The 16,801-nt window shown below is 43.9% G+C and overlaps 2 protein-coding genes across 2 annotated transcripts in view; both read right to left on the bottom strand.

Annotated features, from left to right (window-relative positions):
• The window catches only part of atp2b2 (ATPase plasma membrane Ca2+ transporting 2), a 197,863-nt gene extending 191,776 nt beyond the window's left edge, over positions 1 to 6,087 (bottom strand). Inside the window, exon 1 of the mRNA XM_063216071.1 lies at positions 5,932 to 6,087. The gene's annotated coding sequence lies outside the window, so the exon portion shown is untranslated. The remainder of the gene's footprint in view (positions 1 to 5,931) is intronic.
• Positions 6,088 to 9,484: 3,397 nt separating this feature from the next.
• Positions 9,485 to 16,801, bottom strand: part of iars1 (isoleucyl-tRNA synthetase 1) — a 71,718-nt gene continuing 64,401 nt past the window's right edge. The window contains exons 31-34 of the mRNA XM_063216070.1: positions 15,331 to 15,456; positions 14,576 to 14,719; positions 12,220 to 12,372; positions 9,485 to 10,200 (exon numbers count right to left, since the gene is read on the bottom strand). Coding sequence (XP_063072140.1) covers positions 10,118 to 10,200; positions 12,220 to 12,372; positions 14,576 to 14,719; positions 15,331 to 15,456 — 506 coding nt within the window. The 3' untranslated portion in view covers positions 9,485 to 10,117. The remainder of the gene's footprint in view (positions 10,201 to 12,219; positions 12,373 to 14,575; positions 14,720 to 15,330; positions 15,457 to 16,801) is intronic.

Here is a 16,801-nt window from a genome sequence, read left to right as displayed (position 1 = left end):
TTTCATTTCCACTGTCAATGAGTAGAACAGCAAAGTAATGGACTGATGATATCTCACCATTGCATAGTGCAAGACTGCATAGTGTGTCGAAATAGACTGATGACTTGATAGTGGTTATTATAGTGGTTGAATAGTGTAAGACTGCCGTGTAGAGTAATGGACTGATCGTTTGATATGGCTGTATAGGCTAGTCCACAACTGCCGTGCATGCAGGTATTTGACCTACATGTCAGCAGAATGAACCGGAAAAAAAGCAACAGTTCTAATATGCTTTAGAATTTTGTCATTTGCTTTGGATTAAACGGGCAGCCAAAGAGGCAACTAATGAAACGGCCAAAGCCGATTCCAACCGCTATTCTGAGAGCCAAATCTGAGGCATACTGTGTCCGCAAACAGCTTTCAATATTACACGCTCCTGTCTGGCACTCAGCACAACAACAGGCAGAAAGCGCCTATGAACCTGTCTGCAGACGGAATACAGGTTTTGTGTATTTCATTTGACTGTAAAGGTAATGATACACAGGGCAACTTTTTTGGGCAATGTATCTGGGCGACAACACTATAAGATCTTGCTAAGACTGCTTCCCACATGAAATTGTTATGAAGAGAATTGGGATTAGCAGCAGATAACTTTTTTTCAAGCATTCCTGGTGACATTGGTCAAAAAGTTGCCCAGTGTATCATAACCTTCAGAGTCATTATCTACATCTGCACTTAAATACTATAAGATTGTGGCTGTGTCCTTTAGGTAGCCTCTTTATGCAGATGAGCCTGCCGACAGGCCTGTTCACTCGTTGCTGAAAACATCCAACTACATCATAACAACATTGCTATGACATTACCAAGCGCCTTAAGTGACAGATTAAGATTTGGTCATTATATTTGTAACAGTAAGGTTATAACAAAGGCTCTGCACAAGTTAATCATGATACAAAGGACCACTGTAAAAAATGATGCATTCAGCTTGCTGCTGTAATGTGGGATGGTTCTGTTATATTTTCCAGTCAGGGAAATGGATGACAGACTGATTTGTTAAGGCATGGTGGACATCAAACTCATCATTATCAGTAGCAGCATGAGAAGCAACTTAGAGAAGACTTTGGGTACTTCTCAATGTGAAGTATCCTTGCCTTGCTAGGACAAGTAACCCCAATTTTTCACAGATTTCACAGAAGAGTATCCAATCACTAGCTCTAAGTGTAATTAATAACTGAATACACCGGGCGCAAATGGGCGTTACTTGTTCAAGGCTAGGACACTTGACTTTGAGAAATATCCCCTGTCTATGACCCTGTCTCTATGCCAGTGCTTCCCACCCTTTTCTGGCCCGGGAGCCCATTTTGACATCTCACATGTCTGGGGAACCCATATACAGTTTTTTTCCCCTGCCAAAAAAATGTATGCTATTAAGCCTATTTCTATAAGTCTAAGAATGTATGTATTGTTTCAGTCAGAATACTTATCAGTATTGTTTTTTCACATCTGGGGTCCTGACCTCAATGTTGAAAAACACTGCTCTATGCCCACACATTCGAAACAGCAGGACATTTCACTTCTTTAGGGAGATATTGCAAAAGCAAAAATGTGTTACTATCCGTAGTGAAAACAACAGATGCCAACAGCCTACCACACAGGTGCAGCTGGACATTTGTATTTTAACAGAAACTGTACCGTAACCTGTGACCTCTGCCCTGTGTGTGTGGGAACCTTTGTCAGGCCTAAAAGCGCTCTTGTTCAATCGCAAAGCAATGCACGGCATCAAAGCCAGTGCTGTTTCCCAACAAAATAACAGGTGGCAGATCAACATTCTTAGGTGTGTAGTGGCAGTAAGTCAGCGGGTGGGTAATAACTTAACACAGAGGCACAGCTCACCCCTACAAAACCACTACAGTATGAACCAATGAACTGCTAGAGCACAACAAATATACCCCTATAAACAATTTTACTGTAGAGCTACACAGCTCACCCCTACAAAGCACTATACTATAGTGTAGACCTACTGTACAGTTACACAGCTCACCCCTACAAAGCACTATACTATAGTGTAGACCTACTGTACAGTTACACAGCTCACCTCTACAAACCACTACAGTGTAGTGTAGACCTACTGTAGAGTTACACAGCTCACCTGTATCACAAACTGTGTATGTCAAAGGGGGTAGACACAAAGCATTTGCACGTAGTCTGCACCATTCAGTGCCATTTCTCTGAGGGGAAAACTGCAGTCCAACGTTTGCCATGATGATCTGCGAGTTCTTACCGCACCTCAAAAGAACTTACTCAACTCTTAATCTACTAACAAAACATGACCTCGGTCACAGAACAGAATGGCCGTCTGTGGATAAACTTCGAACAAAGTACTTCAGACTTCGTAATACCCATTCTTATATGAGGAATTACTGACACAATACGCACTGTGCCTCATGGGGGGTATAAACATAAAATAAACAAAGTATTTCATAATGGAACTGCATCCGTTAGCATGTTATGTGTCACTGTCCTCCAAAGAAGATAGGGTTTGAATGTAGCAGGATGTGAATGTCATGTCCTCAGAGAAGCAAGCGAGACCCATGGGCAAAGTGGGTCAAGGACAGGGTGAAAAAAAGAACAATTGCTGCACTTTTTCAGTACTGTACAGCCTTGTTCAAAAGCAGAATGTGGAGGAGGAGAGAGCATGGAAAAGGTGTCAGTTGAGCACTCTGGGAAAACATAGGGTAGGGATACTGCTTTGTATTTAATATGTTATGTATATTTAAGGATTCTGCTTGTATTTGATATTCACTCATTCATGATAGTGAACTATTATCAGGAACATAATGAAAGACACAGCCAAGCATGTTCATGAAGAGAATGAAAGTAAAAGGCCAACTGGGAAATTCCGACTCCCATTGTCATTGTGACACAGCACTCCACAGCACACAAGTGCACACTACATAAAAGAAAATTGCATTTAAGCGTCATCCATGCAAGGGGGCAGCCCCTAATATAGCGCACGAAAGCGAGCAGTGTGGCGGGACGATACCATGCTCAGGGTACCTCGGTCATGGAGGAGGATGGGGCAGCGCCCTGGTTAATTACTCCCCCCCATCAACCTGGCGGGTGGGGAGTCGAACCAGCAAGCTTTGGGCTACAAGTCTGACACCCTAACCACTTACCCATGACTGCCCTAATAATGAAGGTCTCTAAAAAACATAACTGGACTATTCTTCAACTAGGATGCATCCTTGTAGACAAGATGACACACATCCCTTCAAGATAAAAAAGAAAACACATTCAAACTCCAAAAGAGACCAGTAGCTTACATTACACTACATTACATTACACTTAACGTTTTATCCAAAGCGACATACTGTACAGTACAGCTATTTAGGCACAGGGTATTGGTTACAGTCCCTGGAGCAATGTGGGGTTAGGTGCCTTGCTCAAGGGCACTTCAGCCATGGACAGAGGTGTAGGAGAGGTAATGATGGGATTTGAACCTGCAACCCTCTGATCTTAAGTTGACCTCCCCAACCACTAGGCCACGGCTGACCCCACAACTACTATCTTTGAACAACTACTGTCTTTCACTAACATGACCTGGATGCATGAGAATGTCCACGGACACGTTTCCCTTTTGCTCCCAAATAAGAAATGCCCCAGCTCTGGATATCAAGCCTTTCAAGCACAGTTTGTCCACAAAAACTCACACACCCCGAGTAGGCTATAAGGAAGTGTTAATCTAGAGACTGAACATTGCAACATTGCTGAGTAGTTTTCATTATTACAGAATTACAATGAAACGGTTGCCCTCGATTTTGCATCCGACCTCTCAAGTAGCTTAGATTAGTGGTGACTTGAGCCTGTACAAAGCCTCAGGTAGTTCTACAGTCTGGAGCAAGAAAAACAAACAATAACCGCTTGTACAGTTTTCAGAATAAAATTAACCGGTTGTTTCCACAGGATTCCATCCAACAACTTGTCAAGAGAGATGATACAAGGACACTGAATACTGCAATTCAGTAGGATTGTAACCATACACAAAATACAGTTACCCATCGACCCATTCACGGCTCGTAGCCTCTTACTGCAGATGGGGTCACCAGGGGGCCTATTCATTATTTGCTGAAAATTGTCACCTACATCATAACAGCATTGCTATGACAGAACAGAGAGCCTTAAGTAACATGTTAAGACATAGCCATTACAATTTAGGTGACAGTAAGGTTATAACATGGGCTCTGCGCTAAGGGGTTAAACTCTTATTTTAAAAAAGAGGAGGAAGAGAGGGTCAACAGCATAGTGATATCAGTATATGGTTAGTTGTTATTAAGTTGTATCAGAATTAATGAGTGACACATCAATCTATGATGCAGTCATCAACCATTTCCCTCTGTGGTACAAACATAACAAACAACACAGCTAATGGTCCAGCATCTCATGTTTGGATTCTCTGACCAAAGTTATTTATAGAACCTTATTTCCCAACATACTCAATCTGCTAGACAATAACTGCCGTTTCTGAGGGCTATGTGGTCGAGTCACAAACCACTCTTCTGGTTCTTGTATGGGAATGCGAGGGGAATGCCAAAGCACATTCTCCATAATACTATTTGCAGGACAAAATGGCCAAATCATATAGGCCTACAATGTATTTGAACAAGTATTTTGGAAAATGGCTTGACATTTCCCTGTCCCCAACTGCAGTGACCTGACAGCACATACAGTACAGTGCCACTCAATAACCTACTGGGGGTTCATACATTAACTTTTTCATAAAAAGATTTGTGGCACACAAAAGGGAAACCACTAGGTGTCTGGGGTTATGAAAGCTACCCACATTAGACTACCAACTTTTAGAGCCTGTCAAACACGCATGAGTGGACATTCATCACAGCACAGCAAGCGAATTCCAAGAAACACAACATTCCCTCTTTAATGTATTCACTCCCACCTAGGACTGAGTATACCTATTTTAAGTTTCATTTGGTTTGAGTCGTCAGCTCCCTTTCCATTCTAAGTTAGGTTGTTGTAGGACAGCCTCAGTGCGTAAAGGCAAAAACCTGCACACACGCCGTCGTCGACATTTGACAAGACAGCGTGAAAGAAGCGCGGCACAATGAATGAGCATCATTAAAACGCATTATTTTTTCTAGAAATTTCTTAGGCTACATTCATGCTGTTACGCCCTTTCCCATCAATTCGTTATTACTATTGTTTAGTCAGAAGAGCCTATTGACGCGTAGGGAAATGACAGACAAGGGCTTACCTCAGAGCTTCACCTCTACTGAAGTCGCGCGGAGGATTGGATGCTGTTGCTATGTGGTGTGAGCACACCTTCCTCCCTCCTGAGCCGCGCAAATATATGGGACATGTCTATGTCTCAGACTCCTGTTCGCCTCGTCAGGAGAAAATAGCCTATATTTGTTTTACCCCACACAATGTACACACAACGTAATTGTCACTATACGAACATTTCTGGTGCCGTTATATTTAAGGGCTAGCCTATCCAGCTTTCGTCCCTCGACCCAAACCCCCAGGTGTGCCGTTTTAGCCCTTCCACATCTTGGTCAAACAACTTTGCCCTGTGTCTTAAGGTGGGAACTGGAAGTTGCTTTCCTGCACAAAACATGAGCAAGACCGAAGGGTGGGCAGGGTAAGAAATCCAAGTTGCACATGATGCCGATTTTTACTGCTTACACCCCTCCCAACTCAAAATTTCCAAAATGCATGGTAAACAGAAATTGTGAGATTTTGAGTAGGCCTATGTTTGGCTGTCAAAAACAGCACATTGGTCCCGCAGGCGATTACGATGGACCGTGGTGCACGCGAGCGTGTTCAAGATGTTCGAGAGCGCGTAATGTATGTGAACGGAAACTCCTCCAAACAAACCGAACAAGTGAAAAAGTTGAAGTAAATCGCAGCCATGCCTTTGGCAAACGTTCCTCTTACCTATTTTCTTTTCCTATTTGCGTGTGGTGGTCCTTAGAGCAACGTCCAGTGGGTAAGGGAGTCTGTCCGAGAGGGCAAGGGGGGCTGAAAGTAGATTTAAGTTACTTAGATTTTTCCATTACGTACCACACATGCAGGGCCTGGGGGAAGCAGCGAACGAAGGGAGCGCACACTGTGAGGTTTTCATTGACAAAGGCATAATGGTGTGTTTAAACGTTTAAAGATGCAGTGTCGTATTTCCAGATAGGCCTATGCTTATTCTTGTTATTTATGGTTTGTTGCTCCATCAAGGAAAAGGCAATGCGTAAAATATTTGCATATTTGTAAGCACATGGGCATCTGTCCTCCCTGTTAACATCTTAACACATGTTGTAAGTAGGGCCTACAGGGTCCACTGTCTTTTTATCCAATTAATTAACTGATTGTGCGCAGTAGGCTACAGTACATTACAAACTGTATTTATAGCGCAACTAAAGTAAGTAGACAGAATACACCACAGTCAGAGAATACAGTGTAACACAAATTGCAGGCTCCACAGTTTTGCTTGAACAGGATGTTATCCAAATGGTCTCGCAGAGCCTGTGACAGCTACAGGTAGAGTGCGCGCTGCTGCAGCAGTTAGATGACCTAACCGTATCAACTTAAAAACAGGAGGTTTCATTACAGGGATCCATGCTGAACATTAATTGCGGCCGGAACCTGAGCTATGTTCTGATGTCCCCATTACATGCACCCTCTGTAGCAGCTACTCAGTAGTCTTAGTCACTTCAGACCTCTTTCTTGTGAGACAGTTAATTAAATCTGTTCAGAGTCCAGAGGTAGAAACACATCCTTAGAGGAGAGGAAGGAAGGAGGTCTCGCTGAAGTCTCAGCCCAAAAAAGCTATTCAAAACACAGCACGCAGAATGTAACCATGGGAACCAAGTGATGAGATGACCGTTTCCACCTCAGTCAGCAGCATCCTTACACCTGACAACAGGGTGTCACCAATTGTGTAGGGTTGGTTTGGAAAGTGGTGGGGACATATTGACCAGGGATAATATTTTTATATTACATTTGTTGCGAAGCGGTCCACCCACCCCACCATTCACCCCATTAACTATGGCTATGCCTGTGACTGTGCAGAACTCCAGGTGAAGGCCCTGACAGCAGAGGGATGTGGAATCGACGTCAGTAATCGTCAAATCAACGCAAATATACATACACGTCCATGCTGCATCATATGTACGTGTTGAAGCACTGTATATGTACATTAGTGTGTGTGTGTGTGTGTGTGTGTGTGTGTGTGCGTGTGCGTGAGCGTGAGCGTGTGGGAGTGAAAGACAGCAAAATGAGCAGATGGCTGGCCGGCCTGCCTTTTTCCTTGGATGAGCATATGCAGCCAGAGACAGAGACAGAGACAATCGGCCATAGAGTAGTGTGAGTAAGACAGAGAGAGAGAAAGCTATAGGAGAGAGAGAGAGAGAGAGAGAGAGAGAGAGAGAGAGAGAGAGAGAGAGAGAGAGAGAGAGAGAGAGAGAGCGCATAGTGTGAGGAAGAGAAAAACAGAGAGGCAGAGTGATCCGTATGATGGTGTGAATAAGACTGGCCTATACATCTCCATGTATCAGGAGCAGATGGGACAAGGTGTGTTTAATATGCACGCTACGCATCAGTAGCCCAGCCCAGCCGAGGCCACAGTGGCAGGGAAAGGCCAAGTCATTGCTATTCAAGGATGTTCCCTTCAAACAACAGACAGGCATCTTTGTTGAGCATGCTGGCTGCGCTAGCAGCACCGAGCCACAGCTGACCTTTACAGAGCCTACAGAGGGCGGGGAGGGAGAGACAGAGACAGAGACAGGGAGGTAGGCAGGAAGACAGCTAGGCAGGTAGACACGCAGTTACACAGCTAGGAAGACAGCCAGTCAGAAAGGAAGAAAGACAGCCAGGCAGGTAGACAAGACACACAGTTACACAGCTAGGAAGACAGCCAGTCAGAAAGGAAGAAAGACAGCCAGGCAGGTAGACAAGACACACAGTTATGGAGACAGGAAGACAGCCAGGCAGGTAGACACACAGTTCTACAGGAAGGCAGACGTGAACGCAGGCAGACATATAGGCAGATACTCACACAGTTACGCAGGCAGGCAGGAAGACAGCCAGGTAGGCAGACACACAATTAGGCAGGCAGGAAGACACGCAATTAGGCAGGCAGGAAGACAGCCAGGTAGGCAGACACGCACAGTTACGCAGACAGGCCGGCAGACATACAGGCAAGCAAGCAGGCAGACAGGCAGGTAACCAGGCAGACAGGCAGGCACGAAGACAGCCAGGCAGGTAGACACGCAGGCTGACAGACTGGTAAAGAAACAGAAATACACACAGGCAGGCAAGCAGGCAGATACACAGACAGACAGAGAGACACACAGGTAAAGCAGGCAGGCAGACCCACATATATACAAGCAGACAGGCAGACCTTGAGTCTCATTCGCAGGTATTAAATCACCCATCCTTCAGAGGGCTAGGAGGAAGAACCAGGGAGAGACAGACATGCACAGAAAGGTGGGCAGGCAGGCAGGCAGGCAGGCAGGCAGGCAGGCATACTGTACAGATGGGCAGGCAGAGAGGAGCGGAGCACCTTGAGTCTAACTCGCCGGTATTTAATCATGCTTCTGGGACTGTGTAGTGAAGGGCTGATGGATTCTAATTTATCTGGTAGAGTAGGGGGTACCCAGCCCAGCAACACACACACACACACACACACACACACACACACACACACGGATATGGCACCACTAGCGTCACCTTGGCAGCAATGGCACCAACTGTAGGGCAGAACAAACTGCAAACTGCCATAAAGTGCAAACTGCTGGAATCAGTGACTTTGCCAAAAGTCCAAACAAGAAAACACACAAGGAACATGACAGCAGATCTTGCTTCCTAAAGATGATGGGTACCCAACACTCCTTAGAAAGCCCCTTGTGTCGACATGCTTGGTTAATTTTGCACTTTCCGTAATGCAGTTTGTACCGCCATCCTCATACTGTAGCTGCTCTAGGTGTCCTGTCGATAAGGCCTACCCATCCAGCTGGACTACACTTCTCTTCTTGGTCAGGGGTAAGGGTTAGGGTTTAACCATTTCGTGCAAAGCCAGTGTTATAACCTTATTATCACCAAAATGGTAATGGGCATGTCATAATCTGATACTGATTAGACTCACTGTAATGTCATAGCAATGTTGTTATGATGTAGTTAGGCTTCTTCAGCAAATGGTCGCAGACGATCCCTTTCATTAAAGGGCGCAGCTATGCTAACAGGCTACTGGTAACTGATTTTGATAAGGCAGCCCATTTCGACAGAACGCCGCATCACTCATGATGGGTTGAGCAAGGATGCTGTGCACTGTGTGCTGAGAATTCCTGCAGGATCTCAACGATCAAGGAGACTGACTTTTCACCAGCACTGTGATCACAAAAGTCAACGGGACTTTCACCTTCACTTTCAGTAGTTTCTTCACCAGTCACAAAAGCATTGTCATATATTGAATGAAATCACATACAGTAGTACAACAAGAGGCTGACAAAGGTGTTTATTCATTTGCATGTCTCTGCACAATTACATGTTCCACACATTTTTGTCGGCTCACAGAGAGAGATTAGTCTGCTCATGTGCTTTGTAAGATAGAAGTCCTGAGGAAGCTATTCTGTCTAGGAAAAGGAAACAAGAAGGACATATGCACTGTACAGCACACAACCTTCCACGTTGATCTACAAATACAACTGTGTTGCAGCTAGTATGTGAGCTTGAATTGTGAAATTGCATCCTGTCGTTCTTGCCCACAAAGGCAGGTTTATTCATTTACTTATTTATTTGTAACTTTATTTTTCAGATGTCATGTCATTCTACCACACTCCTAAAAACAGAGCCCTTCTCCCTCATAAAGGTATGGGGGATAGGCTTGACCATTATCCAGGCGTGACGGTGAACCCTGGAGCGAAGTCCCTTTCTCATCTGGTGTATTGAAGTCCTAGCAGAGTGTTTCCATATTGGTCTTTCACAAGTAGGTACAAATTGTACAGTATTCTTAATGTTGACGATGGCCACATTTCCACACCGTTCTTTCACAGGTTGGTAGTGTTGCTACCGCATTCTTATCATTGAAGGTGGACATTTTCAGGAATATGAAGTTCTCAGGTCGTTCTCGGGTTCAAGCTTCTGCTGTTGTTGGTAGCACTCGGACAAACAGGGTCTTGTTGTTCAAGGTCTTCATAGGACAGTGGTCTGTGAGTTCTGAAAATACAAGACAAGACTGTTGTTAGAAAGCAGTCAATGGGGGGGGGAAAAACGAAAGAAATTGGGCAGTATACATATTAATATTCTGGTGAGGTTTTGTTTGTTTGTTGTCATCTTTCAGCTATTTGCTTATTTTTAAAATGCCAAGTTTCTGACCAGGCAATAAAAAAATCTGTGATGTGTTTTAGACAGAGCAATGCCCGCAAGAACCATCCTAAGATGTTAATGTAGTGCTCTATTGTCCATATCCATAATGTTTATGCAGAGAAATGTTTTGTTTTCCTACGCACGATAAGGCAAACAAATCGAACTAGATTAAAAACAGGAATGAGAATAGAGCCAAGTGACAAATGGTAAACTCTGGCTGCCTCTGAGCATCGTGGATATTAAAAGTCATCATTGCTGGCTCTCACTGCACAGGGGCACAGCCAGAGTAGGATAAATGCACAGGCTAGATATGGCTGTAGCCTAGGTAGCCCCACCTGCCAGGGGCCCCCGGTTGGCCAAAAGTCAAAAATAGCATGTAATATTAAAACAAATAATCTGTAATGTCAAGGACAGTTTTAAATCTTGTTAATACTCCTCTCCACAGCTGGAAGATGTGTTATCCTCAATTCCTATCTTGTAATTATGACACTGTCTATTTAATTTTGACAGGAAATTTGACTTCTGGGGGGCCCACAGCAACCTGTAGCATAGAGGCCCTGGGCCAGCTTAATCAGGCCCTGCACACAGCTCTTACTGCTTGCTGCTACGGAGGTGATGGGTGTCGGCGAGGCTTAAAAGGGTCTTGTGAAGCCAGGCCATTGGGGATGATTTATGACCTTGTAACGACCTTGGCCATCACACAGGCACTCGGGGATCATCCTGGGAAATGACTGGACACATTAACCAGCCAGAAGGAAATGAAATGTCCCCGTTATAACACCCGGACTCTTGAAAATGTGCTACCGGCCTCAGTCCACTTCTCAACCAGACAAATGCTGATACTACAGAACTTACAGTAGTGTCTGTTGTTCTTTTGATATTAAAAATCCTGTGCAGTGTGATCAAAGCAAACTCATTGCCCAGTTTATGGTTTCATTAAAACAATAAAGTACTAATAAAATAAATTTTATTGTACATTACAATACACATCGTGCGGCAATGAAAAAGCCTGTGGAACCCTCCCTACATCTTTCCCCTTCACTTTCACTTTCACGCTTTCATCTTTCGGGTGTCATGCCATGTCATTTTCCCAGCATGTAATTTCCTCCCCAATTCTGTTGGTAACACCTCTCACCTGGTCTAGCTGTGTGACATTTCAGAAGGTCCAAACTACGCTCGGGGCCCTGATCCAGGAAGAGCTGGTGTCCAGCCCTTCGCTCTCCATCCTAATGTGTGGCATGTCTGTCTTCGCACCTGTGTCTGCCTGGATTTGGATGCCCACACCTTTTCTCTCCAAATAATTTCCTAGTAAATCCATTAAAAATGGGTCTTGCTGTGTGACATTTCATTTTGGGATGGATATGCATACCTTTTGCCTCCAACAAGCTTAGTTTTCCTCACTTTTTTTCTTCGTAATGTCAAAGTCATATCAGGTGTTTCTCTGGAGTAGTAATGTGACATTTGAGAAGGTCCAAAACTCCAGTTTGGATACAGAACAATATCACACATTTTTTGCACACCTCAAAACTGGCAGGTGTGTGAAATTACCAAATTAGGTCGTACAGTAGATGATGAAAATTAGAAGATCAAAAAGGATAGCAAAAACAGTCTGCACTCAGCCCATTCAAAAATATACATAATAATTGTAAAATGGTCAGTGTGTGTTTTTTTTCTAGGTAAGGCAAGGATGAACCACACACTGATGAGCTCTCTTTTAATCCATTTTTACTTTCTTGATGTTTTGGGCCATTTTTGACGCTGCACCCGGCTAAAAGAAATTGGATGTGCGTCAGATCTGACTGGGATATTTTCTAGGTTCGTAATCTCTCTCTCCACAGGCCCAATGTTTGGAGCGAGTGCGTACAGTACCTTGTGTGAGGTCCTGGTCCAGGTACAGCTTCAGTCTGCGGCTGCGGAGGCCAAACACTTTGCCGGTCTCGGTCAGCAGGCTGCCGTGCGTCAGGACGTTCTGCCCCACCGGATTGGCCAGCAGTAGCGTTGCCACGTCGCCACTCTGGCATTCTAGAACACAACAAGGGGGAAGTGGTCCAGAGGAGAGGTGTGAGGGTGGACGCGAGTAGGAGTCAGCTTAGCTCAAGTAGCAGCGTAAATTACACACAGCTTTTAAAGTGGGCTGTCAATTCCCAGCCAGGCCAAGAACAGCTCCTTGTTCCACTCCACTACACTTAAGTGCATAGGGTTTTGCTGTGGTCCCATTGACTTGGTTGTCTCTGGTAGCATCCTGTAGGACCAAATCGTGAAGAATTGAGACAGTATGTGTGGTAATTATGCAACATTATAATTATCAACATTGTTTGCTAAAATTTGAATGGTCATGATGACAATGTCCCCTGTCTGGTGGATGGACCTGCAAGATGCTGCCAGAGACAACCACATCTGCAAGACCACAGCCAAACCCTCCATACAAAATGCACAATGCTAACACAAGGAGCAGGTTTAAGCCAGGCTAGTCCAAACGCATGTACAGTGCAGCAGCAGCAGCAGCAGCAGCAGCATAGCATTCTGCCGAGATCCATCATGTCGACAAATGCACAGATTCCTCTTGGGGCAACCTTTGAACTTTTCCTCCTGTGCAGTGCGCAGAATCTGATGTGAATGATGTGACCCTTTGATTTCCCGACCTTCAGGACATGGCGCAGCCTGTCGCCTTGAGGTCACGAGTCACGGCTAACAAATATGTCAATAGACATGAAAGTGCATAGAGACATCACACAATTTGTGCCAGTAATTGTACATGCCATATGTCTACCACTCTGACATTCTCCAACACAGCAGGAGGTGGGGGGGGGCGGACCCCCCGCCAGCTGCCTGTCTGACTGCCTGAATGAATGACTGAACTGAAGCGCAGCTTCTCCTCTCAGAGGGCTAGGCCGTTTAAAATGAATGCCTGCGTAATACTAAAGGGCGAACACTGTTGCAATCATGTTGTGATAAATAATACTTGAATAATTTGTTTCACATTTTTAAAAATGTCTTTCGGTTTTTCTTTTAGATAACCATTAGTCTGTAGACAATCACCAGACTTTGCCATTAAATGCACTAGGAGCTCCATTACATTTGGCAAACAATTAAGTCATATATGAAGAAGGCACAGCTTGCAGATATGCACCATTTAACTCAGCTGAATTGTGTTTTTTTGTTTATATCGTAATAGTGTACATTGAGATATTATGTAACCCTAATGTGAATGGTAACAGATGAAAGCACACAGCACTGACTGGTATGCCTCTGTACGGCATGTTTGTTGCTCTGGGGAGGGGTGGAAAGATGATGATGCGTATTACTCAACAAATGGAAGCTTACAGTTTCTTTGAATACAACTGAGGCGACTGGCTATGGGCTTCATAATGTACGGCAAATTAACGGCCGTTCGCAATAGAGATGTAAATAATAATTTTGCATTTATGCATCCATCCTACAACCGGTGATTCAATTAATCGATTCGTCCACAAGAGAATCGTTTAATCATTATTAATCAATTGATCGATTTTTGTCATTATTTCACTCATTTTGCTCGTGCAGTAATAATAATATTCAGTGTAATAATGACGTTTCTCAAATAAAATGCATGTAGGTATCAGCTTTGGTTCAATTTAACATTTCACGCATAAGCCAAACCTGTAAAGTAAAAAACCTAAAATAATCGGATTACTGGCAAAGAAATCGTTATCAAATTGAGACAAAAACTCTGATTTACACCGCTTGTTGGCAAAAGCAAACCACACCATCCCTCCGAGAAATTCAATAAGCGGTCTCCAGACCACCACATCTCACTTGTGATATGGTCTGGTGTGAACCAGTAGACATACTAAAAATAACTTTTAAAAAACACAAAGCTCAGTTTGTTACTTTTCACCTACAATATATTTTTTAATTTTTATTTCTCTCTTTACTAGGGTAAAAACACATTGAGGCAGTTGTCTCTTTTTCAAGTGGGCCCTAGCCAAAAGAGCAGCAAAAACGCAAAACTCACTCCATAGGACTCACAGTATAGACAGAAACAAACAAGTCACAAAGACAACATATCCACAGACAGCAAAGCATAAAAGCTGCGGTATAGTTTTCGAATAGTTAGAATATATAGTTACAATATATAGTTTTCGAAGTCAGCGGCTAAAACTGGAGCTACAGACGTTTTGGACCTAGAGGTAGTCCATTTTCAATGTCTGCAGTAGGGTTTGGTGTGAACCAGGCCAGGGCCTACCTGCAGGCTGTGCGTTGCAGAGCTGGAGGTTGACGTAGGGGCAGGCCAGTGTGCTGGAGGAGGGAGCGGCGCTGGAGACACCGTTGGACGACAGCAGCAGGGTTTGCCCAGCCAGCGCAGACACATCGCTCTTCACACTTAACTCTGCAGCGGCATGGACACATACACATTACATTATACTTAGCTGACACTTTCATCCAAAGCTACTTACAATTATGTTGAGGTACAGGGTAATGGTTACAGTCCCTGGACGCGTGTGGGGTTCGGTGCCTTACTCAAGGGCACATCAGTCATGGAGTAAGATAGGAAGTGGAAGGATGGGATTCGAACCGGCAACCCTCTGATCAAAAGCCTAAATTGCACTTTACATACATGAAAAGGTGGATCTTCTCCATGTCCGCCATTTTGAATTTCCAGAAATAGACCGTTTTTGCTGCAAAACTTGCTGTACTTTGGCCATATTACTAAATATTAATTTATTATTTAGTAAATATTCACTTTGGATAAAACACCACCAGCTAAGTGTACTGTAATGTAATACAATGCAATGTTGTATGTACAGTAATAATATTCCCTGTAGCTGGCCGTCTTACCGCAGCCAAGTGTAACAAAGAAAAAGAACAGGCACATCCATCTCAAAAAGACTGGGTGCGGAACCAGAAAAGTCAAATGAAAACTGAAAATAAAGTCTGCGATACCAAGCTCCTGTTTCTTCTTGGTGTCATAGACTTGATTTTCAGTTTTCTTCGTCTTACCGCGTCCCCCACTGGTGAGTGTGAGGTTGGCGTTGTTCTGGCCGAACAGACTCTGGCACACCAGCTTCAGCCGCTCAGGACTCAGCTTGTTGTCTCCCTTGGGGTTCTCCAACAGAACTACTCCCTCTACACACACACACACACACACACACACACACACAAATACACACACACACACACACAAATACACACACACGCGCACAAATACGCGCGCGCACACACACACACACACACACACACACACACACACACACACACACACACACACACACACACACACACACACACACACACACACACACACACACACACACACACACACACACACACACACACACACAGATTAAAGAGGCCCGTTAGAGAGGCGCTTCTGTTTGATGTGTCATAACAGTCTAAAAAACAGATTAATGTGCCTGAGAGGGGGTGTACACTACAAAGACTTTATAAATAATCTTTCTTTCAGTACTGTACACCTGCAAGGCATTACTTGTGTAAAAAGCAATTAATTCTGCCATCGACCATAGCACCTCCAATCTAAACTATACTGCAGTTTATAAATTGCTGTCTAACGTACACACTTCACCACCCTAACAGTATAATTGGGTGCTATACAGCCACAATTTATTTTACCGTGACATAAAACACAAAGCAACATGCTATTTTATCATATCAATTAAAAATAGTCTGCAATAAAAATGATCAAACACACACACACACACACGCACGCACGCACACACGCACACGCACACGCACACGCACACACAAACACAAACACACATAGCACTTCTGTTTAGACACTGATGATGTACTAAATGGCATTAACCATTTTCATGCAGATCGCTAGTGATCACATTCAGTATTTGTTATTGTAAAACCTGAATGGTCTTCTTGCTGCATTTGCAGTTGACAAACAACTACATGACCACACTGTTGCAAAGTTTTAGATAAAACATTTTTTTAGCCTATTCCTGTGTTTCAATTAATTGGGCCAGGAATGTGAGATGTTTACTCTTACTGTTCTGATATCTGGAGAGCTCAGAGCGAGAGCCTCTGCTGTTGAAGGCCATTGAGCCAGGACACAGTGTGCTTAAGACTGACCTTTCCTGATACCAGGAGCATCCTAGGTCTATGTGTTATCCATAAGCGATATGTATTTTTATGATTCGTCACTACTGTAGACATGGGGACGCCATCTTCCTTAGCTGAGATCATACGTGTGTCTAGTGGAGATGAGGAAGAGGTATAAAACCATTGCCTTTCCTCCATTTTTCCGATTGCCTGTCGTTCGCCAGAGATAGGATGCTGCCTAGTTAGTGAGACGCTGTGAGACTTAGTCTCATTTTTCCTTTCTTATTAACCTCTATTTTTATTTTATCTTTTATTTTCCTTTACCCTTTCTGTAATCTCACTTTTTCTATAATAAATTGTATCCTGATCGAACCTTTTAATTACGCCGCATCAAGACTCGTGT

The sequence above is a fragment of the Engraulis encrasicolus genome, chromosome 14, assembly GCF_034702125.1.
Source record: "Engraulis encrasicolus isolate BLACKSEA-1 chromosome 14, IST_EnEncr_1.0, whole genome shotgun sequence".
Taxonomy (NCBI): Eukaryota; Metazoa; Chordata; class Actinopteri; order Clupeiformes; family Engraulidae; genus Engraulis; species Engraulis encrasicolus.
This window is presented reverse-complemented; position numbering and strand designations above follow the sequence as displayed.